At 32.5% G+C, this 26,378-nt stretch overlaps 6 protein-coding genes and 1 pseudogene across 11 annotated transcripts; 4 read left to right on the top strand and 3 right to left on the bottom strand.

The window, feature by feature from the left end:
• Positions 1-1,715: 1,715 nt before the first annotated feature.
• On the top strand, positions 1,716-2,507 carry LOC127239275 (borneol dehydrogenase, mitochondrial-like; the record flags this gene model as incomplete). The annotated part of the gene is made up of 1 exon (XM_051257350.1): positions 1,716-2,507. A coding segment is annotated over one exon (792 nt), but the record flags the coding sequence as incomplete, so codon positions are not given.
• A 1,866-nt stretch (positions 2,508-4,373) lies between these two features.
• LOC127266680 (uncharacterized) lies at positions 4,374-7,288 on the bottom strand. Of its 2 annotated transcripts, XM_051297024.1 has the most exons (3): positions 6,994-7,288; positions 5,046-6,243; positions 4,816-4,963 (listed from the first exon to the last, which is right to left on the bottom strand). In XM_051297024.1, coding segments are annotated over exons 2-3 (1,185 nt in total). In that variant the 5' UTR covers positions 6,230-6,243; positions 6,994-7,288; the 3' UTR covers positions 4,816-4,962. The 2 variants fall into 2 exon arrangements, with proteins under 2 accessions (XP_051152980.1, XP_051152981.1); XM_051297023.1 differs by having other exon boundaries at positions 4,374-6,243.
• Positions 7,289-9,894: 2,606 nt separating this feature from the next.
• On the top strand, positions 9,895-10,997 carry LOC127266718 (borneol dehydrogenase, mitochondrial-like). Its single transcript, XM_051297076.1, has 2 exons — positions 9,895-10,022; positions 10,101-10,997. The coding sequence occupies exons 1-2, from the start codon at positions 10,000-10,002 to the stop codon at positions 10,876-10,878; spliced, it is 801 nt and encodes a 266-aa protein (XP_051153033.1). The 5' UTR covers positions 9,895-9,999; the 3' UTR covers positions 10,879-10,997.
• Positions 10,998-12,459: 1,462 nt separating this feature from the next.
• LOC127239281 (uncharacterized) lies at positions 12,460-16,063 on the top strand. Of its 4 annotated transcripts, none has more exons than XM_051257359.1 (5): positions 12,460-12,642; positions 13,310-13,541; positions 13,767-13,869; positions 14,053-15,234; positions 15,493-16,063. In XM_051257359.1, the coding sequence occupies exon 4, from the start codon at positions 14,129-14,131 to the stop codon at positions 15,197-15,199; it is 1,071 nt and encodes a 356-aa protein (XP_051113316.1). In that variant the 5' UTR covers positions 12,460-12,642; positions 13,310-13,541; positions 13,767-13,869; positions 14,053-14,128; the 3' UTR covers positions 15,200-15,234; positions 15,493-16,063. The 4 variants fall into 4 exon arrangements, with proteins under 4 accessions (XP_051113316.1, XP_051113314.1, XP_051113312.1 ...); XM_051257357.1 differs by having other exon boundaries at positions 15,389-15,496; XM_051257355.1 differs by lacking the exon at positions 15,493-16,063 and having other exon boundaries at positions 14,004-15,453.
• On the bottom strand, positions 15,765-19,172 carry LOC127239282 (V-type proton ATPase subunit E-like). Of its 2 annotated transcripts, XM_051257361.1 has the most exons (7): positions 18,974-19,172; positions 18,751-18,851; positions 18,174-18,327; positions 17,347-17,540; positions 17,067-17,166; positions 16,075-16,130; positions 15,765-16,003 (listed from the first exon to the last, which is right to left on the bottom strand). In XM_051257361.1, exons 1-6 carry the CDS (start codon positions 19,073-19,075, stop codon positions 16,095-16,097), a joined length of 687 nt encoding a protein of 228 aa, XP_051113318.1. In that variant the 5' UTR covers positions 19,076-19,172; the 3' UTR covers positions 15,765-16,003; positions 16,075-16,094. The 2 variants fall into 2 exon arrangements, with proteins under 2 accessions (XP_051113318.1, XP_051113317.1); XM_051257360.1 differs by having other exon boundaries at positions 15,765-16,130.
• Positions 19,173-21,909: 2,737 nt separating this feature from the next.
• On the bottom strand, positions 21,910-22,704 carry LOC127239276 (probable CCR4-associated factor 1 homolog 9; annotated as a pseudogene).
• A 1,150-nt stretch (positions 22,705-23,854) lies between these two features.
• Positions 23,855-25,180, top strand: LOC127239494 (uncharacterized). The gene is made up of 3 exons (XM_051257681.1): positions 23,855-24,170; positions 24,443-24,637; positions 24,741-25,180. The coding sequence occupies exons 1-3, from the start codon at positions 23,931-23,933 to the stop codon at positions 24,897-24,899; spliced, it is 594 nt and encodes a 197-aa protein (XP_051113638.1). The 5' UTR covers positions 23,855-23,930; the 3' UTR covers positions 24,900-25,180.
• The last annotated feature ends 1,198 nt before the right edge of the window (positions 25,181-26,378 follow it).

The raw sequence follows: 26,378 nt of genomic DNA on the forward strand, positions 1-26,378 counted from the left end.
TGATAATATCAAGGTTTAATGTTACATTTTATAGTCTAGCCCGTGTAGCATAGTCTATTTATTTATTTTTGTTATATCAATGGTAAGATCTAACACATGTAAGATTTGTTTGTTCAATAATGATTAAATTTATATTTTCAAATTCAATATTATTTAAGAAAAATATTAATTTAAATTTTTATAATAGATTAAAAAATAATAATAATATTTTATTAGTTAATAGAAATATATAAGATATTATGTTCCTTTTATTTTATATATATATATATATATAAACGTCTACTAATATATTTATATAAGTAAAAAATTAAGAATATTTGATATTAGTATAAGATTATTTTTTATTATAATAAGAAATATATATTTTGAACGGGACAAAGATAAAATTGATAGTTTCACTTAAAATTGAAGAAGTATATATATATATAACTTTTATCTATAAATTTAATATATTTTAATATAATTTTACCTTTAATTAATACTACTATAATCTTAAGATTATTATTATTATTAATATTTCTTCTTTCAAATTCAATTAAAACTACACTTTTAAAGTATGCCATCATAGAAGGGTCCATAATTTTGAAACTAGATGTGGGGAGTCAATTAGGGTGTGTTTGTTTGGGGTTTGGATTTTGAATTGGGATTTGAATAGTAAAAATTTTGAATTTGAATAGTTGTATGATGTGATATAATAGGTGTTGATGTGATGTTTTGAATGTAAAATTGATTTTTAGTATAATATAAAAAATGAAAAATAGGGGTTTGATTTGATGTTTTTGGGAGAAAATTTTTTATGAATAGTAGAATTTGGATGAAATCCTACAAACGAACACACCCTCTATTTCCAAACGTGTCATAAATAAATTACCACGTGTCTTTGGTGATAGAGTGATATGATATGTTGGAAAATATTTTTACATATTATATGTCATAAAAAATTTAGATACTTACAAATTAATAGAGAAAAATTATGGGTATGTTATTTTACCATTTAAAAACAAAATTAATACTATCTGTTTAATATATTTTTCAATAAAAAAAAATATTTTCAAATCAAATCAATACTTTATTTCAATTCAATTTTAAACCACAACATAGATATTTATAAAGTTATAATGATTTTGTATTGAAATTTCCCATATAGCAACTATCTTACACCAAAATTTTGGTGTAATTTTTTTTTAAAAAAATAAATAAAATCAATTTCTTTTTTTTTTTTTTTTTATTGGATGCAGTTATTATGTTAAACATGGTGCAGACAGCATAATATATAAATATATAACAAAAAATGATATAACGATGTAGAGTGAACTTGTAATCGTAAGGTCGTGACACCTCCAGATCTACCTGCGACAACGGCTGCGGTGTAGGTTAGTTGAAACAATATGTTGATTATGTATTTATGATGTGTTCAATAAAAGAATCAGTACTATAATAAATAAAATTTTTCAATATAAAAATTATCATGACACATACCATAATAAATATTGGACTTAACTTTTCAGTATGTATAAATATAGTCACTTTATGGAGGTAACATTCACTAAAATTGTGCTACCTTTGAACTACATATATACACACAAAATGAATTAAAATATTTTCTTCCATTGCTTTGCATCTATGAGAAAGTAAGTTGAATAGTTCATATGCATAATTTTCATGTTCTTTCTCTATATATATATATATATATATATCTTTTTTAACGAACTTTTATAATTGCTTTTAGGTTAAAAGGAAAAGTAGCTCTGATAACTGGCGCCGCCAGTGGCATCGGCGAGGCGACCGCTAGGCTTTTTTCCAAACACGGAGCCAAGATCGTAATAGCTGACATCCAAGACGACCTAGGCCAAAAAGTTGGAAATGATTTGGGCTCCCCCTCGGCCATATATGTTCATTGCGATGTCACCATAGAATCCGACGTAAAATATGCCGTCGACACCGCCGTCTCTAAGTTCGGCCGGCTCGACATAATGCATAACAACGCCGGCATCAGTGGCGAGCCCAAAACTAGCATTCTTGAATGCACACAGAGCGATTTCGAGCATGTCATCAAAGTTAACCTAATCGGTTATTTTCTCGGTACCAAGCATGCTGCCCGTGTAATGATTCCTAATCGTAATGGCAACATATTAATGACGGCTAGTGCGGCTAGCGTCGTTGCCGGCTCCTCACCACATGCAAGTGCTAGCTCGAAGCATGGCGTAGTAGGGCTTACTAAAAATACTGCGGTGGAGTTAGGACAATATGGTATTCGCGTGAACTGCATTTCGCCGTACGTGGTGGATACTCCTTTAGTCAGAGATATGTTTGGCGCAATCGATGGTGTTAGCGAGAAAATGTATCCGTATTTGAATGGGAAGATTTTGCGAGCGGATGATGTGGCTGAGGCCGCGCTATATCTAGCGGGCGACGAGGCGAAGTATGTGAGCGGCCATAATCTTGTGGTTGATGGAGGGTTTAGTATTGCAAATTTAAAGCTGAATTATTTTGCTCAAACCAAATGAATTAAGGGGTTTTGAATGATTATTGGAGGGAGTTGTAGTTTGTTCGAAACTTTTGGATGTAAGAATAATATGATGTTATGTGCATTTTTGTTGTGGATGGATCATGATTTGTAAGAATTTGTGGTAAGAAGTTTTGTTGATATGTAGGATCAGTCAACTATTTTACGACATGTCTATGTCTGGCTTGCAAAGAGAAGAAAGTGGCCGATTGAATATTTACATATTCTAAATTAGAATTGCTTAAAACTCTAAGGTGTATTTGATCAGAATTTTTAATCAATTTTACTATTATTCAATATTATTTGATTCATAATTTTTAATTATAATATATTATTTATTTTTACAAAATATTTAAATAAAAATATTATTTAAATTCAAATTTAAATAGAAATTACGCAACACTCTATCTAGGCATCGGATCACCTGTCTAGAGGGTTTGTCCGTCACCCCTGTCCATCCTATGGGAGGGTAACCCATGTCAATGTCTTTTTATTTAATTTTAAATAAAATTCTTCATTTTTGTATATTCTACTTCATATTATTAAACTTACTTTTCATTCAACATTTATCATCGATTTCGCCAGCGATTCACACTCGGTGGTTCTTATTTCTATATTTACTTTTCTCGAAGCTCTCGAATTTCACGGTCGTTCCCGCCTTGTTTTTTTTTTTTTAAATCTTCAAATACTCGGTCATTCTCTGTGTATTGTAAGTGATCAGAAAGCATATATCCCGACGAATTTATTTCTTTTGTTCTTTTATTTTTTACTGCTTCAGGCTCTATTATTATTATTATTGTTACTGTTATTATTTATTTATTATAGTTGAAAACATGTCTATAATCACCAAAGAAAGAAAAATACTAAAAATTTGTTATTGTAGAAACACATGTGTATAGTTTTTATATTTTATAAAATTTAAGGAACTTATTATATGAATTATTTTGAGTTTTTACATCAATTGAGATTCAATACTAAAGCCACAGTATCAAAGTTTAGCACAAGATCAACAAAACCTAAAAGCCCTAAGTCGACAAAATCAAAACCCTTTCGAAATTGAAAAATCCAAAACTTGTATTTAAATTAGAATCAAGAACAACAAATCCTAAACCCTAAAGCAAAAAAAATAAAATATGAATTGCAAAAAATCTCAAATTTTACTGAATTTTAAATTTCTCAAACACTAACGATTAAGAGCGCACAACGACGACAGAGATGTGAGTTGGGTGCAGCAACCGACAGTAGCGACGATAGACGGACAGAAGAGACGACCGCGACTATTTGTGATTTTTTAATCGATTTAAGAGTAAATAACGTTTAATCATTATTGAATCAGTGTGAATCTCAAATTGTTATGGGGCAAAGTGTACTTTTTAAAAAATTATGAATTTTAAAATAAAAAAATAATAATAAGATTATCATGTGTCCCCTTCCCATGTGATGGACAGGGCGACACGAAAGTCCCCTGGACAGGTGATCCCATGCCCTCTATTTATGTCAAATTATAGGAGAATGAAACCAATTATAATATATATATATATATATTTATAATAACCATTTCTTTGAAAAACCCTCTACAATTTGTATTCTAATATTTTTTTTTTCCTAAAATAATAATTTCTTTTCGCAATTTTTGTACATCATATAAAACAATAATTTTATTTCAATTTTTATTAACAAGCTCTCTCACTTTTAAAAACACTTTTAAACACAATATTAATATAATACTAATATTTTTTAATTTACATGTCCATATCTCAAATACTAATATTTTTTAATTCACGTGTAAATATCTCAATATCCCTATTAATTGGGGACAAAGAAAATATTATATTAAACCCAAAACAAGTATTATATTAAACCCAAAACACATCCCAAAAATCTTGCGAGGATCATTCACGCCCCAAACCCAAGTCCCACATCGAAAGCTGTGAAGAAAAATTTCAAACCTTATAAGTCCCAAGTGAATTCCACTAATATGAGGCCTTTTGAAGAATATCCAAAAACAAATTCGTGTGGGCTCAGCCCAAAGCAGAGTGGTGGACTCGCCCTTGTGACCTGCGGATGTGCCTTGTGTCGAAAGTATTCTCCAGTCCCAACACATGCAACATTGTGCATGATTCGCCAACCATACAAATTTAAATTTATGTTTACAAAAAGACAACATATTAACTAAGACAAAAGTGAACATTACCTTAAACATCCTTAATTTGGTCGAAATTTTCTTACAATTTGCTCACAAGACTCTACCAAAGCCTCTTTTATGTTGTTCATCCCTTCGACAATTGTTCGTAATTGAGCCTTAACTTCTACCATTTCGCCTTCCAACTTATCCAATCTGTCATTCAGACAAGCTCGCGAATCCGCCGCCTTTAAATCCATCGAAGACGAGTCCGAAACCACGCCAAGTCCCGGTCGGGCACTCCGCCGTCGTCTCAACCATTTTCTGATACAACTCTGGAGTTGAAAACACGCGACCAATAAATAACGCTGTTCTAACCGTTTTCGAAACACTGTCTGAATACGAATAGCTGCTAACCATTGCGCAAATCGTATGCGCCCCCGATTCGCTTTCATAACCTCAATCTTCGCCTTTAGCTCGTCCAAATCCCGCGAATATTGCTCGAACGCCGCGTCCAATTCCTCGCACTGAACGTTGATACTCGCCGGAGTTGATTCCCGGACATCCGTCGGAGAATCGGTTCCCTCACCCGTCTTTCCGTACTTAGTCGTCGTAACGTCCCGACGCGCCTTCTTATTTAGCCTCTTCTCCGATAAGAGGCCCTCGTCGTCGTCGTACCAAATATCGATAGAAATCGGTTTCTTTCGACATCCATGATTTCCTCGTCGATCGCCGTCGATGGCAGCCTTCGACTGTCGACGAGTAACCGGAGGCGAAGAAATTACGCCGAGAGACTCAACCCACGTCGACGGTAACAATATCGCGGACAAAGGCTCGACATCCAACTCCGAGCGATCGACAACTACACCGGCCTTCTTACACAATTCATTAATCAGATAACCGTGGCCCAACGAGACCCGTCCCGTCCTAACCCTCTCACGCATATCGGCGACGATAAGTTCGCCGAAATCGACGTCTTTATCCTGCAAAATTCGGATCACCGGAAACAGAGTATACGCGGAGATAATCGTCCAATGCGTCGTACACAACAGATTCGACAGCGACCATTGTAACAACTGTTTCGCGGATTCGTTAATCGACGTACACTTCAGCTTGTTATCGACGACAACCGGTTCGTTAGAAACTAACTCGAAAGCAGCCAATAATTCATTACCCGTTAGCGTCGAAAACTCCTTAAGCTCGTCGAGAACTCGCGGCTGCGCCGACACCCCAAGAAACGCATTAATGGCCGCCGCTCCGGCATTCACATATTTCCCTCTAACGAACACGGACTCGATATCATGACCTTCGAAAAAGTTGGCGTAAAATTCGCGAACTAATTGCCTCGAGAAGGAATTTGAAGGGTTCGTGAAAAGCCGCAACATTCCTCTTGCTTTTAACCATGTTTTGAAGTTTGCCGAGAAATGGGATGGATTGAAACCCCGATCGACAACCAGACCTTTACTTTTAAAAGAAGAAGCGACAGATTGCGCATTGCAGCTTATGAATCGAGACGAGTCGAACGAATTTGAGTCCAAAATAGACTTAGCCTCGGCCTCGGCTGCCACTTTTGTTAGCTCGGCCTTTAAAAACGCCGCCATTCTCCGTCTCAAATCTATCAAATCATCGAATCAAACGCCTATTTTCACTTTAACATCATTTCAATCTCAAATCATTGAATCAAAAGCTTATTTTCATTTAAACTTTATTTCGATCCCAGATCCTATTTTTCATTTAAACTTCATTTTAATCTCAAAGAATCGAATCAAATGCCTATTATCATTTAAACTTCATTTCAATCTCAAATCGTCGAACCAAAAACCTATTTTCATTTAAACTTTATTTCGATCCCAAATCGTCAAATAAGACGCCTATTTTTCATTTAAACTTCATTTCAATCTCAAAGAATCGAATCAAAAACCTATTTTCACTTAAACTTCATTTCGATCTCAAATCAGCAAATCAAAGGCCTACTTTCATTTAAACTTCATTTCAATCAAAAAAATTTAGCAATCCCAAAACTGAAATTCAAAATTGACAATCTCCAAACAATTAAAGCAATAATGCCATTAGTTAGGGAACTCAAATCATCACTATACACACCCAATCTGGATTAACTCAAACTCAATTGAAATTCAACTAAGTTCATCCCAAATATCCTACCGAAAATGCACAACAGAGAAATTACGAATCGTACAGAACAATACCAGGGAGTGCAAATGAACTTGAAACGCTAAAAAATAGTAGAGCGGAAACAAGGAAGCACAAAGACCAATCAAACACAAGTAAACCCTAATAACACTAATTCACGCATGAAAACCGTAAAATGTGAATCAATCAGCTTAAATTAGGGAAGAATACTTACCGAAATGGATGGGAAACTCAAAATTAACAGAAATTAAGCACAGGATTGCAGATATTGAGCGAAGTTTCGGAACGGAATCGGGTCGCCAATATTCGACTGGAATAGAAGCTGAAAAGACATCGCTTGGGAGTCGATTGGAGTGCTGCCGGTGGATATAGAAAAAAGTTAAAATGGAGAGCGGGGCAGCTGCGGACGAGATATGACTGTGGATGGCAGGTGGAAGATGAAGAAGAAGAACAGTCGAATTGCGCTGCGTGTAAGAACGCCGCCGAACTGGGTTTGTTTAGCGGTTGGATTATTTAGTTTAAAGTTGTTTGTTACATATTGGATTATTGAAATTAATATCTTTAATTAATATTTCATTTATGATTTAATATATATAAGATTAAAAAAATTGAAAAAAAAATGTGTGGTGTATTTGTTGGGAGGTTTAGAGTTTGAGTTAGAGATTTAAAATAGTAAAAATTTTGAATTAAAATAATTGTAAGTGATATAAATAGTTTTGAATATAAAATTAATTTTTTAAATAATATAAAAAATAAATATTTAGTTTAATATTTTTGAAGAATTTTTTTTGGATAAATAGTGAATATTTTACAAAATTCTTTAAACAAACACACATTATTTTAGTAATTATATATTTTAATAAAATATATAAATTTATTATTTTATAAAAAATAAGATTTTATATAATATAATAAGTAAAAAAATATAAATTTTTATTTACGATAAACAGAGCTTAATTTGTAAATAAACAGAGAATTTTAAATGAATATAAATGTATTTGTTTATTAAAAAAATATAAAAAAAAAAATTAAATGAATTTTGAGTAGATTCATATAGTATAATATTATTAAAAAAGAAAAAAGAGAAATTGGAATTATGGTTTCAGTCGAATTCGAAAAGCCAACCAAACATTGTTTGTGAGGGTTTTACTATTCTATTTTTTTATTTTCTTTATAAAAAATATACTCCTTTCGTCACGTAACAAAGTATCCATTTTTCTATTTTATTCTGTTTCATAACAAAAAGTATCAATTTTTTTTAGTAACTATACTTTCTACATAACATTACAAATATCATTAGAACTTACAATATATTACACAAATATCATTACCTTTGTATCACACATACTAATAAGGTTATTTTAGTCATTTCTACTTTATTCCTACTATATCCCAATATAATACTAATATTTCTAAAAAGTAGTATTTTAATTTAAAATAATATTTTTAATATAAAATATAAAAAATTATATTAATAATATAAAAATAATTTTTTGTTTTAAATATTATTTGTTTTAAAAAATGAATATATTATATCTATATATTGAGAACAGTGTCCATAAAAATTTAGTTGGACAAACAATTAAACTCGTAACATTACAAAAACAAAGTCTAATTTAATATGCAAAATATCGTATAAAAACGTGTATTTACTTGTGAGAATTGTTTTTCCGTTTTACTATTTTAATTTTTTTAATCCCAAAAATATCAAATTAAATATCTATTTTTTATTTATTATATTACACTAAAATTAAATTTTACAACACATCAAACTATTATTTCCATTCAAAATTTTACTATTCAAAATCAAAACTAAAAATCAAAATCTTATAAGTAAACACACCACGTAATTTTTTTATTATTATTTTGTATTATGCATGTGTTTTTTTATAAGATTTTGTCCTAATTTTATTATTTTTCAATTTTTTCTTCAAAAATATCAAATCAAACACTTATTCTTTTATTTTTTATATTATATTAAAAATTAATTTTATATTCAAAATATAATATCAACACCTATTTATATCACATTATACCTCTATTCCAATTCAAAAATTTCAATGATCAAATCTCAAATCTAAAATTTTTATATCTATCTCAACTAAAAGTGCTATTTTTATTATTTTCGTATGTCTCACTTAAAATATCTATTTTCTATTATATTAAAAGTAATCATACACTAATATCAAAATACCATTTAAATTATACATAAATTATAAATATATTGTAACATATACAATTAATTTATGCATAAAGTACAAATAAAAAATATATAATAATTTATATATTTTCACTAACTAATAAAATATTATTATTTTTTATCAACGGCAAAATTCCAAATGACCTATTTGAATTGAGAGAGATAGTATTACTAATCACAAAAATAAATAAGAATGCACCAACGGCCCTAGGGGTGTCCATTCGTGTTTTCGGATCGTGTTCGTGTCGGATTGGAGTGTGAATATAACAAAAAAATGTATTGAACTGAAGTTACTGAACCCGACCCGAGCCCAATTTTCAACTCGAAATTTTAAAAAACGTGAACACAACACGAATTTTTTTTTAGTAAGGTTCAAATTAATCTTATTTTGTTTCGGCTGATTTGATAATCTAATGAACCCAAACAATGTGACACAAAATAGACCCAAATTTTGAAAACAGACATGAAACTGAACCAAATACTTGAAAATAATTAGTATGTTGTTTATTTTCATAATTTTTAAACTTTTTTATATTATTTTATTTTTTCATAAAATAATATAAATTGTAAATTTTATATTTTGAATTACCAGGTGAATTCGAAACTTGATTTTTGATTAAACTCAATTTTGTTATTTCGAATTCGAATTAATCTAATTTTTTCAAAAAATTCGAACTTAAAAATTTTTGGATCGAACGAGTTCAATTTTTTCGAATAGGATTCGATTTGAAGCAACAACTCAAAGATATTTTTTAATAGAACCACTATAGATTGCCACGTTTCACTAGTAGCAACTCAATACAATTACGTTATAATCAATGTTTGTCTTTTTTTTTTTTTTTTTTAGTAGCAATTCAATACAATCACGTTTATTATCAATGTTGTCTTTTTTCTTTTGACTACCATAGCCATGGCCAATTGCCTTTGCACTATATATATATAATGGCTCAATGATCACCTCACAATGTACACAAAAATTAATAAGAAAATCAACATATATATACATATACATATATTTCCATGGCTTCGACATCTGTGAAAAGGTTTGATTTTTTATTTTTTTTTAATCATACACATATATTCTTTTATATTTTCATATAAATAATTTTTATTATTTTCAGGTTAGAAGGAAAAGTAGCTCTAATAACAGGTGCCGCCAGCGGCATCGGCGAGGCGACGGCTAGGCTATTTTCCGAACACGGAGCTAAGGTTGTAATAGCCGACATCCAAGACGATCTAGGACAAAAAGTTGCGAATGATTTAGGCTCATCCTCGGCGATATTTGTCCACTGCGACGTCACCATAGAATCCGACGTAAAAAACGCCGTTGACACTGCCGTCTCTAAATTCGGCCGGCTCGACATAATGCACAACAACGCCGGCGTCGCGGGCGAGCCCAAACGGAGCATTCTAGAAAGCACGCAATCCGATTTCGAGAATGTCATAAAAGTTAACCTGGTCGGTTATTTTCTTGGTACTAAACACGCTGCCCGTGTAATGATTCCTAATCGCAGTGGTTGCGTAATAATGACGGCTAGCGTGGCCGGCGTGGTCGCGGCCTCGGGCCCGCATGCCTATACGAGCTCGAAGTTTGGAATAGTTGGACTTACTAAGAATACTGCGGTTGAATTGGGAAGTTATGGAATTCGTGTGAATAGTATTTCACCGTATTTGGTGGATACTCCTTTAGCGAGGGATCTGGTTGGAAATACAGATAGTGCTTTTGAGAATGCGTATACTTATCTTAATGGGAAAATTTTGACCAAGGAGGATATTGCTGAGGCCGCTCTATATTTGGCGAGCGACGAGGCTATGTATGTGAGCGGTCATAATCTTGTCGTCGACGGAGGATTTAGCATTGCGAATCAACAAATCAATTATTTTGCTCAATCGAATTGAATTTGGGAGTTTGGTCGATTTATGATTTGGCGTCGGGTGGCCGGGACATGTCGAGTGACGAGTGATTGTAGTTTGTCTTAAATTTTTGTATGTTATAATACTATGTGTGCATTTTGTTATGGATGGGGTCATTATTTGGTCATTTATATTACATATAAGTGAAATTCATTACCTTTAAATATTTGGTGCATTGGATGAAATATTTGTTACGTCCATAGAATCAACACAATTTGCTCTCTGCGTCATTGTACTTTATATTAAAAATATCTCGATATTTGTATAATTTATTTTATAAATATCATTGCATTTGTATTATAAAATGTTAATAGAGGTAATTTTGTCAATTTTTTTTTTTAATTGCATAATTTGTTCTCTGCGTCATTGTATTTAATATTAAAGATATCTCAATATTTGTATAATTTATTTTATAAATGTCATAGTATTTGTATTATAAGATACTAATAGAGGTAGTTTTGTCATTTTTTTTTAATTTATACTACGTATTTATATAATAATTAATATTTGAAGATCAACACACAAAAAGTCCACTGTAATCTTATTATTGGACATAAATAGTATTACATTTATGGTATTTTTTTTTCTTATAAATATTTTATTAAGAAAGAGATCTCAGCCACTTATGTTCCACCAATTAGATTATGACACATGTTATCTAATTTTTTTTTTTCGTTTAATCTATAATTATTTATTAATCATATCTCTTTTAATTTCTCGTATCTACGGTAATATGATATTATATCAGAGACGGAAGGAGTAATAAACTATACAAACTTTTACAGAAGTAATAAATAAATAAAAATTCAAATATTTATTAAAAAAGTCAAAATTCAATTTAAAATACGAAAAATTAATTTATCTAAAATCGTTAGATGAATAGAGTGATTGTATTCATAAAATATCTTTGGAATTGAGAGAAATTAATATTTTCATTGAATTTGTGGGGAGAAATTGTGGAATCAATAATGTGGTCCATTTAGTGGCAGACAATGCAATATTTTCGATTGATATATTTTACATAAGGTTTGGCATACAGAGAATGTATTTGTACATGCATTTTAAGCACTTTTTTTTTTCCCCCAAAATTATATTACTATTATTTTTTAGTAATATATTAAGGGTGTGTTTATTCGGGGGATCGGATTTTATTTCCACTATTCATCCCATTCCCTTTCCCTAAAAAATATAAAATCAAACACTTACTAAAAATCAATTTTATATTCAAAACATCACATCGACGCCTATTTATATTACATCATACAAACTATTCAAATTCAAAATTTTTACTATTAAAAATAACATCCTTTTCGTTCTATTTATTGTGTTCATAACTTCATATCACGTTTCTTTTTTTTAAAAAAAAAAATTACATAACAAAATTTTATTTTAATTTTTTTTAATTTAGATTTTTTTAATTTTTTATTTTTTTAAATTAAGTTAATCAGTTATGTAATTATATATATAAACCCATATGAAGTTAAGGCTGAAAAAGGCCCAATATTAGCCCGTCTGAAGTTAAGGCTGAGAAAGGCCCAACTTGAAGATTCCATCCACCATTGAAGTCGAAGGCTTTCGTGAGAAGTTTCTTGATTCGATCGATTCTCTCTCTATTTGTATCTCCCGCTTTTGGCGCCCATCCAAATACCTCCGAAAAACCCACCAGAGTTGAGGGTTTCACCGCCATTGATGGAGCAGCAGGAGGAGGTCGAGGAGGCGCACGGCCCTTTCCCTGTCGAACAGCTTCAGGTCAATCTGTTCTTCGTCTTTTCGCAATTCAATTCCCCCTCGATTTTATTGCGTTTAATTTAGTTCGACTTTCTCTTAGTTCGCGATGCATCTGTTCATAATTTGTTGTTTTATTGGTTTTGTGTTTATGAACCCCTGTTTTCTTCGGTCTTCATGGAGGTTTCTTCGATTATTGAAATCTGAGGAAAGACAAAAAAAATTCAATTATTCGAACACAGTGATTAGAACCCCCCTGCGAATTAGGGTTTCGGAGTGAACAAAATCTAGCTACTAAATTAGGGTTTCGTAATTGTAAATCCAATTCCAAGATAGCTTCTATAAGAAAATTGAGAATAATTCTGGAATGTTCTTCTGCTTCAATTGTGAAGATTGCCGCCATAATTTTATTATATTTATTTTAATTAATAATAATTAGTTTCTTGCTATTTTATTAATTCGATGGGCTCCCACATAGCTCATGCCTGATAGTATATCTTTTAATATATAAATTAATTAATTATTTTAATAAATTAAACAAAAAAGAAAAATATTATAATATTATTTCCTTCTCACTTAATGTCATTTTCTATATTTGAAAATATAATTATAAATTTTAATTATATTTTAAATTTTATAAATTATAGACGGACGAAGTATTAAATATTATTTTAATTTAAAATTTTAATAGTTGTAGACTCGCTCAAAGCAAGTCCAAAGAACACGACTATAAATTCTTAATCTCGACCCAACTTTCCAACTGGAACGATCCGTAGCCCATTTCTTAAGATGATCTGCACCCTCAATTTCCTAGCCCACGTTTTCCCTCCAACCACCGCTTCGACGGCGGCGGCGCCTGTAGCTGGCGGATGGCTGAACCAAATATTCGAATCAGTACCAATGATGTCCTCTCCTCCTCACATGTAAGATTTTTTTCCTCTTATCGTTTCAATTGGAATATAGTGGTTCGGAATTAATGGCTGTTTTGTGTGTAAAGAGTTGTGAAATCTGAAAATTGTGCTATAGTTTTAGTATATTATCGAAATCCATCTCTCCGTAAAATATAATTTTAGCTTGCTGTGGTGAGATTTCTTAAACAACGAATGATTCGCGTTTCTGTAAGTCAATATAGTTCGATTCTGTTACAGGTTGTGTATGATTGATTCAGTTGATTGTCGCTAACTTTCGTCGAACCGATCATTTTGAGGAGTTGTTCAAATCCTTTCTCCAAATTTATGGTTTCTACTTGAGGTAAGCGAAAATCCACCTCTCTATGGATATAAATTTAGCTTGCTGTGGTGAAATTTCTTAAACAACGAATGATTTGTATTTCTGTAAGTCAATTCGGATTAAAGATGTTAATCAAATGCTCGATTCTGTTACAGGTTTTGTATGATTAATCCAGCTGATTGTCCTGTAACTTTTGTTGAACAGATCATTTTGAGGAGTTGTTCAAATCTGGTTCGAAATATATGATTTCTACTTGAGGTTTTCCTAGGAACATCTGGCTATGGCTTTAGTTAAATTCCAGTTAGCAAAAAGGATTCAATCCCTACAATCAATATGTCCATTTTTTGGATGCCCTAAAACTTCATTCTCCAATTCAAGTTTAGATCAGAGAGGTATTTCTAACAATGTAGCAATCTTTTGGGATCTAGTTAATAAGCCACCGAAGCCGTTTCTTCCGTACGATGCAGCAACTAGGCTAAAGAACACTGCCCAAGGATTTGGATTTGTTAAACATATGATTGCTTATGCCGATCGTAATTTGTATAGTTATGTCCCTCCTTCGATTAGTTCGCAAAGAGGAGAAAGGAAAGCATCGAATGAGATAGGGACAAAGGTTGTCGAACCGTATGTGTGTGGAGTTTGTGGCAGGAGATTTTACACTAATGAGAAGCTCGTAAATCATTTTAAGCAAATTCACGAGAGCGAGCATGTGAAACGGATGAATCAGATCGAGACAGCGCGAGGGAGTCGGAGGATGAATCTTGTTGCAAAGTATGCTATGAAGATGGATAAGTATAGAAAAGCTGCTAGGGATCTTATGGCCCCAAAACTCGGGTATGGTTTTTCGGATGAGCTTAAACGGGCCGGGTTTCGGGTTAGTGTAGTTTCGGATAAGCCTGATGTTATGTTGATTAATCACATGGTGGATGTGATGGATAAAAGAGAAGTTAAATGTTTGTTTCTTGTGTCGGATGATTCGGGTTTTGTCGGGGTTTTGCAAGAAGCGAGATTGAGGCGTTTGAAAACAGTCGTTGTTGGTGATGCCAATGAAGGTTTGCTTAAAAGGACAGCCGATGCTTCATTTTCTTGGTGGGAAATTTTGAGGGGGAAAGCTAAGAAAGAGTCGGGTTCGGTTGTTGGGAAATGGAAGGACCAGAATGTGTTGCGGAGATTGGAATGGAGGTATGATCCGGAGGCGGATAAGAAGATTTATTTTGATGAAATTGAGGGGTTGGATGCCGGGTGGTGTAGTTCGGATGAGTCGAGAGGATCTGTTTTGGGAGAGGGAAATGACAGGGCGTGGTGGGAATTGGATTCTCGATCCGAAAGAGGGGGGAAAGATCCGGAATGATTGCGGCGAGTATACAACTAGGAATTCTGAGTCTGGTACGTATACAATTGATTTCATTCGATTCGATGTTGTGCAACTTGAAATATTGTCGAAAATGGTAAGATCAAGTTGTGTTTCTTGGAGCGTAATATTTCTTAAGTTGAAACCTCCAGATGTTACATTTTATTTTTTTTATGTGAAAATTCGCAGTCGCTATTCGAAAATGCACACCCGAGTAAACTTCCGGTCGAATTTAATACCTTGTAAACTAGGCCCGACAAAGCAAATCACATTAGACAAACCATGTGTGGCAGGTGGACCTGGAGGCATAGTAAGTTTGAATTCATGACTTCACTGTCAGGTTCACTTCCTACACCACCGGGCCATTCCTCGAGACATTAATGCTTCATTATTAAGCTTACGTGTGTGAATCAGATAACAGCTAAATCTCTCTGGGAGTATGGGAGTGTTTGTGCTGGGTTTAATTGCTGTTCGTTAGACGAATTTGGGACCAACAACATTGAATGTAATGATGGTTATTGAAACGGCTGTCGTGTAATCGAAGCGGCCATAGCAAACATCCAACAATTCAAATAACATCGATTCCCTCCCTCGATGTGATTTATTGTCACACGCATTGTCCGGACATCTCTCAACATAATTATTTGTAGAAAAGCAAACTGGAATAAATAGAGATGCCACTTAAAAACAAGAAAATCGAGCAATGTCACCTGAGCCGGCAGTTTTGACAGAATAAAGCACAGGGTAACAATGAGTGTGCGCCGCTGCTGCTGCTGCTGCTGCTACCCAGGAACTCGGAAACAGCTAGGCAGGAGAAGAGTGAATATCGCAAAAAGAACAAAATAACCAAACTAACACAAGATCGTAATACATACAAGGAGTGCGATTCCAACATTTAAACAACAGTCTGACCAAAGAGGCTCCGGCGGATCTGCAATTAAAATGAAAGTATATTTTCAGGTCATCAATAAACAATCTGAAGATGTTCTACTCAAGAAGACTATAATCACAAGGCACATATGACGGGATATTATATATATTTCGCGTGTTTTTAGCATATATGCACAATAACTGTGATTACTCTATTGTGAGTGTAATCAGTTAGCATTGCGCTGACAACACACAGAAATATAAACTAGCTGCACGAAAAGTATAAAGTGAAAGTATAAGGTATATGTTAACATAATATAAATACAACACATAATCTGACATCATGCGATAATAATATATCTTTAAGGCGTCAATAGAACATGCAATACATACCAACAATTTACTACTACAACATATGTTTCTTTGTATTTCATGTGTTGATTAATTAAGCCCTAATAAGCATCCTAACCGTTCCTTTGTATAAAACGTCCAGTGTAAATTTTACTGCATTATCTTCGTGCCAAGAAAAAATATGCACAGAACTCGTATATGGTAAGGATTTTGTGTACAAATATGGGAACTCTATGCACTATATTTGCTAATACATGAGTAAATTATGCAATAAAATTTACACACACTATAGATGACGGCGACATAATTTGCTCTATAGAATCTATTAGGAGACTGATAATATTTGATCTTATAATTGAAACAAATTTGCAATGCCAATCCAACAAACTAGTAAGTGCACATACATAAAACAATGCTTTCTTTGTAATTTTAAGTTTCCCTGTGGTAAGTGTTTTTGAACAGATTTAGAAAGACTGCTCCCTGATTCAGTTATTCGAAAACTTCCATGTATTTTATGCGAGAAACAAAAAGTAGGAGCCAATGTAGAATTCTAGTCCGTGATTTGATATATCAATAAGGAATGTGAGAAGTCTTTGCAGCAAATGGGTAGGTGAAGGAAGACATTAAAAGAATAAGCTGTGCGCACCTCTGGCAGCTTTTTGCGGAATACAACATCCAGCCTAGCATCGAGAGTGTTCTCGAACACAATTTTCCCATCCCTAGAAGCCAACACTATGCCTCCCGAACTGAAAACAGAAAAATAATTACCTTATTGCCAGAATACAACAACTGTAGGTCTTTATTTTATTTTTTTCTTCTAATCATGAAGTTTCTAATTCATTGCTAAACTCAGTTCTAGCACCGGGCAACATTTCTAAATGTTTCTACCGATTAAAGAAACGAATAATTTTTTGCAGCGGTATTACCAGGAAGGCCCGTGTTCATTCCTTTCAGAAGGAGCGGGTGGAAGGTGGACATTGTCAACTATGATCTCAGGTGCATGAACCTTTGCCTTGTCGGAATACTCATCCTTAGCGGACTGCAGGACAGAATCCACCAAGGCTAAGTCCTCTTTCCGGCAGCGCAGTAACACAGACGGCTCTTTAAGCCTGAGCAACCCCTGAATTGCATAAATGTATGTTGTAAGAATTTGAAACTTAGCCCGAAGGAATACAAAATAAGTGTAAACGAAAATTCTAAATATAACCCACAAGATTTAAGAGGCATAATCAGTAGGGATGGAGATGGATTGTTCTATATATATATATATGAAGAAATAAAATGGTATAATGCTTATAACAAAATTAAAAGGGATATACTAGTAGTGTGTTTGTTCGTATTTTTTATCTTGTTTTCATACTATGCAATCTATAGTAAAATTGTTTATCTTCATTCAAAGCGTCAATTCAACACTTAATTTTTTTCATTCAAAATATCATATTTAAAACCTAATTTTCATTAAAAGTTTTCAAATCCATAACACAATATAAACAAACAGGTTTCGCCACTGCAAAGTTATCGTAAACATCCCTCATACAGGGAGACTATATTGATGCAAACCTTAGGCAAACGCATGACAAGAGAATAAACATGCAAAATGAAAAAAAAAAAAAGAAATAATAAAGTTAAGTTGTAAATGTTCTCTCTTGTTCTAAAGCTTCACTATCTTAACTGCTGCTATCCTTTTCACCTAAACAACGGCCACCGAATGAACTCATACGCACATAAAACACATATAGGATTCTCAACAAACCTGAACAATCAGATTCTTCAGGAGCTGCTTGTAATTAGAATCACCGCTAACATTCAAAAGCTGCTTCGATGTTTCCTCCTTCATTTCATTCACTAAATCATCCTGAGCTTGAAGAACCTTGAGCCGGGAAGCATTCAGTTGCATAGAGTACTCACTACATACAAAACATTGCACCAACATATCAATTATTCAGAGGACATTCGATATAAGAGATATAATTCAGCATCCATAAATCATATCCTATATACTCTGCGGTTATCAGTAAAACCAGAGGAAACAATTCTAATGATATTTTGCCAGAACTTTTCAGATCTTACCAAATATGAAGCATATAAAAAGAAGGTAAAACATCAATTCTTATGTCTAGAGGAATGGATGAAGATTTTGGATGATTTCAGGCAGCAATTTCTCAATACAGATATCACAAGACTAAATAAAATAGAAAATTTAAACAGACTTTATTCACCATTATCTTCTTAAAACTAAACGTTGTGGAGTGATTAACAATTGAAGAAATATATATAAATATATATATATATGTATATATGCATAAAGAAGCGTAAATCACAATATTTACATTTTCCTTCGGATTTGAACTTGTTTTTCCTTCCGCTCATACTCCTGCTTGATCTTTTTCTTCTCAGCTTCCACCAACTGCAACTTCTCGATATTGAATTCCTGCAGAAACGAAGAATCGAACCAAAAAAATCACGAATTAACAATGGTAAATCATAATCGCGCGGAATTTCGACCGACAAATTGAGCAATACATTTATACACACATATGTATAAAAGATTACCTCTTCGGCGGAAACGGATATCTCGTTGGCCTTCTCCTCCGCCTCTTGGCGGATGAAACGGACCATCTGCTGGATCTGCTTGGAAACGTCGGCGTCGTTCATCTTCGGATGCGGATCGGCCTCCGGTGAATCGAATTCTGGATTTTGCACTCTGGAGAATTCTCGCACGAATCAGAAAGGGTGCGGTTATTGATCGAGTTTGATTGAAACACCGTATATATAGTCATCCATCCGTTAATCCAACGGCCCACATTTTTCCATATTATTGCTTTAAAATAAATAAATAAATAAAATTCATAGATTAATTTCGAATGAATTTAACATATTTTTGTAACCTTTGTTAAGATCCATTAAGAATATTTTTTAAAATGAAATATAATAGAAATATTTGTTTTTTTTTAATAAAAAATATTAAATTAAATATTATTTAATTAAATTAACTTATAGAGTTCAAGGCAGCGGATACCACAAATAGAATCGGTTTCGGGTATCCATATGTTAATAGGATCGGATTTCGGATACCAAAATACCCATTTGGATACCCGCTGCCGTTTTGGTTCTTTGGTCAATTATAAATATCAATATATGGATTTAACAAATGTGTACAAAACTACGGTAAATTAATTGTTTAATTATTCAAATAATAATAATTATTAATAAATGATAACATTGTTTAAATTAATTTTATTATTAATTTACTCTCTCCGTCCCGAAATTAAATATCTATTTGCTTTTTGCCGTGTAGTTTTAGAAATATTAGTATTATATTGGGATATAGTAGAAATAAAGTAGAAATGATTAAAATAACCTTATTAGTACGTGTGATATGTAATGACATTTGTATAATATACTGTAAGTTGTAAGGGTATTTGTAACGTTAAGTAGATAATACAGTTACTAAAAAAATGAAATAGATACTTTGTTATGGGACATATTAAAATAAAAAAAATAGATATTTTGTTATGGGACGAAGGGAGTATTATTTTTTAATTTATATTATTAATATGTTCTCTTATATTTAAAATAAATATTCCTCACACTTTATATACAAAAACACACCCGAAAATAGTCATTCATAGAGTAAAGTTGAATCGAGAATAATTTTGCCAATACTCTTTTGATACCTATCTAAATTTCATTGCATTAACTGCCAATTTTTTAAGTAATTAATTGAAAATAAATAACAAAAAAATGATGTTCAATTGATAATATTATAATTCAGTTTTAAAAATGAAGAAAAATAATATTAACTTCATTTTCTTCTTATTATGAACAATCAATTTGCAATACTTTAAATACAGAGAAATATCATTAAAAAATAACATTATTAAATTTACTTATAAAAATGAGCTTATAATATTAAAATTACATTAATCTTTAAATCATAATTAAATAATTCTCTTTTTTCTTTTTAAGGTAAACTTGTAAAATCATCGACATAACATTCTCAAAATTTATATAATATTAAAATTACATTAATCTTCAAATCATAATTAAATAATTCTCTTTCTTTTTCACGGTAAATTCGCAAAATCATCGACATAACATTCTCAAAATCTATATAATATTTTTTTATTTATTAAATCTCCAAAATTAATTTTATTTGCAATTGTCACTATTTTACTATCGCTCGTTCTACATGTCCCCAAGCAAGTTACGAAAATTCAAGAACATTTTCACGACAAATGGAAGTTGTGGATGCAATAGCGCAACAAATGTTCACTCACCAAAGCCCAAATCCCAAATTTCTACTCTTCCTGCATCATCTTTGGATGTGAAACTCGACAACATAAAAATTGATTTAGTCAAAAATGTCACTCCTCTCTAAATTTCACAAGACATTAGCGCTCCTCAGATATGCTCGTCAACAAATGATTCTCCCAACTTATCAGAAAGGTGGTTGGCCCTCCATAGCCCGCAAATCTACAATAGTTTTGTGGTCATGAAGGATTCGGACGATCCATATGGTGATTTCCAACAATCGATGATTCAAATGATAGTGGAAAGAGAAATCTATTCGAGAGTCGAGTTGCAAAAACTCCTCGAATGTTTTCTACAACTGAACTCTTCGGAACATCATGAAATCATTTATAAAGCGTTCGAGGAGATTTGCGATAGCGGCGCAAAGATTCATTTATTAGATGTTGCTCTTAGAATTAAAAAATAATTTTCATACGATACAAGTATTCATATATTTTTTTTTGGGTAACTTGGAATTTATTCATGTGAAATTGAAATGTGAAAAATAAATTTACAAAACAATACATTAAACAAAATGCTATCTATGTTATTTTTATTACTCTTTATGTGTTACAAATATATATTCAATGAGGTAATAAATTCAAAATAGAGTAAAACAAATTATTTTTTATTTTAAATATAAAAATAATATTTTAAATTAATGTATTAATATTTAAAATTGATCAAACAACCAAAACGGCTAAATTAAACATCAAGTAGTAGAACTTGTCACACATGATTTGCCTAGTGGAACTTGTCTTATCGGACATAGTTTACATGGTATTAGGTTCGATAAAAAATTTACTCAGTATACACTTTCGAATAACGACTGCGGATTCCCACATTATAAAAATAAAAAATAAAAAAAAATAAATAGTAGGATTTGTTGAGTGGGTATCCACATGGGTATTTTGGTATCAGAGATCCGATCCTATTAACACATGGATATCCGAAACCGATTCTATTTGGTATATGCTGCTTTGAACTCTACGGGTGTGTTTGTTAGTGGATTTTAATTTTTAAATTTGAATTTTTGAACAGTAAATGGTTGAATTTGAATTATAAATAGAGATTGATTTGATATTTTAAAAATAAAATAAAATTGTAATATAATATAAAAAGAAATAATAATTTTTGATGTAATATTTAAAAAAAATAAAATGAATATAAATAATAAAAACCGTGATAACCACTCTTTATGGTTCCAACGCGTACAACACGCCCGTGTGGATTTCATATTCACGATCCACAAGACGATTCTCCTTCATCCCCATAAACACACGCCACGTCAGCAGGGACCCACCCCGGTGGCACCTTCCGAGCGGCCGGCCCACCGCCGCCGTCCATGGAACCCATTTCAGAAAGCTGTGCTTTCTCCGGCCGACCTGCATTAAGTGCTGCACGTCGTAAACCTTCTTCCCAAACAGCGCCGTCATCACCTCCAGAAACTCCGCCAGGCTGTCCGGCAAGCGGCGGCGCGTGAGCATCTTCACCAGGTACGCAAAGTCGTACGCGCTCTGGAGACCAATCCAGGAAAGTCATCGTTGCAGCTCCGCGAACCGGATCGAGTCAATCCCCTCGGACCGGTTCCTCTCGAAGTCGATCCCCAGGACTCTCAGCCGCTCCATTATCGTCGGCTTGTCGAAGTCGCCGTCGAAATCCGAGAAATTGAACTTCCATATATATGCAGCGCTCGCCGGCGGGACCGACGCCGGGGAGGTTTCCGGCGGCGTCGGAGAGAGTGAGGCTGAGCTGGATGAATTTAAGCTCGCCGGCGATTAACTTCAGGCGTTGGTAGAAACCCTCCGGCGATGGTCGCCGCAGTAAGATGAAGCCGGGGCGCTCGGCGTCCATTGAAATGAATGGATAGCGGTCGACGAGTTCCGACAGGAGCTGGAATTCGGAATCGAGATTTTCCGACCAAACCTCTCGAAAAATTATGGAGTGTGGATTACAGTTAGCGTGGTAAGACATTGTTGGGAAGATCGGAATTTGCAGAAATTGAATCTGAAAATTGAATTGTGGGAGAGAGTGATGTGGAGGAGGAGAGGCGACCTTTATTTATACTGCGGGGTTGGCGCGAAAAGGACAAAATATGATATAGATATAGATATACCTTTAGACTTAGATTAAATTTAGATATGTGTCAATTTTTTTATGTTGGATATTTGATTTGAAATTTTGTTAGATTAAAAAAACAGAAAAAAGTTTATTTGATATTTTATGAAAAAAATTTTGATTAATAAATAAGAATAAAAGTGTCAAAAACTATTACATTCTACTGTATAATAAAATATTACTCCATCAGTCGTTCAAATTTATTCTCACTTTGTTTTTTGTTGTTATCCAAATTTATTCTCATTTTTTTTAAGTAAAAAATATCACTTTTTTTTTTTAAATTAAAACTTTTTATTCTTATATATTTTTCTTAAAACTTGTGCCCGGTGAAATGAGCATAGATGACGGAGGGAGTATTATTTTTGTTCCACTTTTTTTTGTCATTTATTTGTATTCTCTTTCGTCTCACTTTATTTGTCTTTTTTTTTTCAAATATAATTACACACTTTAATCATATTTTAAATTTCATAATTTATAATTTTTTTAATTTTAATTATATTATTTAGTTATTTTAATTTTACTTTATAATTATTTTTATTATACAAAAATTATTTTAATAATATATTTTTTAATTACTTATTGATTATATTTTACTTAAATTCTTATATACAATAGACATGACATGAAATATGGGACGAAATATTATTTTTTTTAATATATTAGAAATTAAGTATTTTATGTTAAATATTCATTTATGAGAATAATATATATATATATGCAGAGAAATTGTATCTAAAAAACTTTGGCAAAAAACTATTTCCTTAGTTAAAATTTTTTAAAAAATATTATATTAAATATTATTTTAATATTAATTTTTAAACAAATGTTTTCAAATTCAACAAAAAAGAAACGCACCCTTAATATTTTTACTATAATAATTCAAAATAAAGTAAAATAGAACAAATCGAACATTTTATATACTATAGGTTTATAACCACGCAATATTTTCTACATTTGCGATAAAAATATTGTCCTCATTAAAATATATTGCAAAAATAAATAAATAAATAACTGCATCTTCTTTGCAGTCGCAGCTACAAAACGTGTTAAACTGCGAAGCAGAGATAACTGATAAGCAACAGCTTTCCGCTGCTCATCAATGGCTTCATCGCTTCTTCAAATCACTTCTCAATGTTTCTGCAACAAATTCGTCGCTTCTGCAGATTCTCTGCGAAATCGCGATGTCAGCAAATTTCACGGTTCGATTTCCAGAATAACTTCCAATCGCTGCAGGAGGCTCAGGGTTAGAGCAGTGAAGGAGCAAATAGAGGAAACTAATACCCCCTCGTCTGCGGAAGACGTCGTGAGCAAGTATGGCCTCGAAGCTGGTCTCTGGAAGGTAATTTGCCGTCTTCTTTCCTCTGTTTTACTTCGCCTGTCTTCAATTTGGGGGAAAATCGTCCCATGTTTCAATATCAGGCTTTGAAGTAGGAACCAATTTGGGGGTTAGTGTTAGGGTTAGGTTTTGGTTTCTTAAATTAATTGCAGCGAAACGAAGAATTTGTGAAGAAATTGGAAAGTCCTCTGTAAAATCTCGTCACAACTTTGCATCTGTACAAAATTGAGCATCTCTCTAAGCCTATTCAGCCATGAAACTTCTCTTGATTATAGATATTTTCATCTAAAGAAGAAGAAAACGAAGAAAACAAGGAGAATATGAAATCAAAAGGCGACCAAGCAAAGGAACTTCTAACAAAATATGGAGGAGCATATTTGGCCACTTCAATCACAATTTCCTTGATATCTTTCGGGCTATGCTATGCTTTGATCAGTTCTGGTGTAGATGTACAATCATTGCTGCAGAAGGTACACACATACACACACTGAGATACCCATGGATTAGCCATTTTTGTAGCTTGTTGATGAAGAGGGCATTGATAAATATATCCTGTTGTTGGTCCAAAACCAGGTCGGGATTTCTCCGAATGAAACAGGGGAGAAAGTCGGGACTTTTGCGCTGGCTTATGCCGCCCATAAGGCTACATCTCCCATTAGATTTCCACCCACCGTAGCTCTTACTGCCGTGGTTGCAAAATGGATAGGGAAGAAAGCCAATCAGGAGAAATGATTGTGGAACTGATTTGTTGGTAATCTTCACAAGTTTGTTGCTTGCAGGCAGCATGGATCACCGGCAATCTCCTCCAGGTGACTGAATCGAATCTTCTTGTGACATTTGTGTCGAATGTTATTACAAAGTATTCTTAATACGTTGCACGTTATATATAATTCTTAGTACATATTGAATAGGATAAGATAGGATAATTTAATTGTGGACATTGGGATCTTCTTGTTGTTTGTAGTAGTTATACACTATCCTTTCGACACGCCATTTTTATCCTTGTTTTCTGAATAGATCGAATCTTGTTTTGCAATTTGGGTCGAATGTTATTGCAAAGTGTTCTTAATACTTTGTGTGCAAAATACAATTCTTAGTACATATTTAAAAGATTCAGATATATATACTATCTATTGGATAGGATAGGATAATTCGATTGGGCATTGGGACGTTCTTGTTGTTGTAGTTATATACTATTCTTTCAACACGCCATTTTTACACTTGTTTTCTGAATAGATCGAATCTTGTTGTGGCATTTGTGTCAAATGTTATTACAAAGCATTATTATTTCTTAGTACTTTATGCGCTATATATAATTCTTAGCACGTATTTAAAAGATTCGTATATACTATCTATTGGATAGGATTATATTCTTGTTGTAGTTATATACTATGCTTTCGACACGCCATTTTTATCCTTGTTTTATGAATAGATCGAAGCTCCTTGCCAACTATTTGCTTCTGAGTTGAAGGAGATGACTTCTCCTTCACCTAGACGACGTATACGCTACTTTGTTTATCTATTTTTTCGATGATTCATCTTTAGCATGCATTTCACGGGTGATTCTTCGGGTGTGATATACATTTAGGAGCCAACTGTCCGGGATTACATCGTAGTTTATCCACCTGGTGATTGGGTTTTGTATCGCTCGTGAGTTGCTTAAAATTTTCTAGTTGAACCAATGTTTTATTATTTTCAAAACATTGCATCGATATATATTTTTCATCTCAGTTTATTCTTATTTCTTTTGAAAATTATAAAGAGAATTATCTAATATAGGATTGAAATATGCAGTAATTACTCTTTTTAGACTTAATAATCTGCAAGATAAATCATATTAAACAATTATGTATGACATACAAAATTATTAATACTACGTACATATCAACATAGACGGTATTGTATGGATTATTACTATAGTATCCGTAGTATATTAAAATATAATTATATTCTAAAATTAATTATGATATTTAGGTCATTTTCAATGTATTCTTTTATTTTCTCTCAATTCTTTTTAGATATTTTAGTTTCACTGTAATTCATTTTAATTTTTTTCTCTAAAAAAAATTTCACATATATTATTTAATTTTTAATAATTACATCACTTTTATTCCACTTTTATTTATTTACATATTAATTTCAAAAATAAATTTTCACAAATTAAAATTTGACAACATAGGTAATTTTTAAAGTAAAATAATAATACTTAAT

The sequence above is a fragment of the Andrographis paniculata genome, unplaced genomic scaffold (assembly GCF_009805555.1).
Source record: "Andrographis paniculata isolate CXL003 unplaced genomic scaffold, ASM980555v1 Contig77END, whole genome shotgun sequence".
NCBI classification, from domain to species: domain Eukaryota; kingdom Viridiplantae; phylum Streptophyta; class Magnoliopsida; order Lamiales; family Acanthaceae; genus Andrographis; species Andrographis paniculata.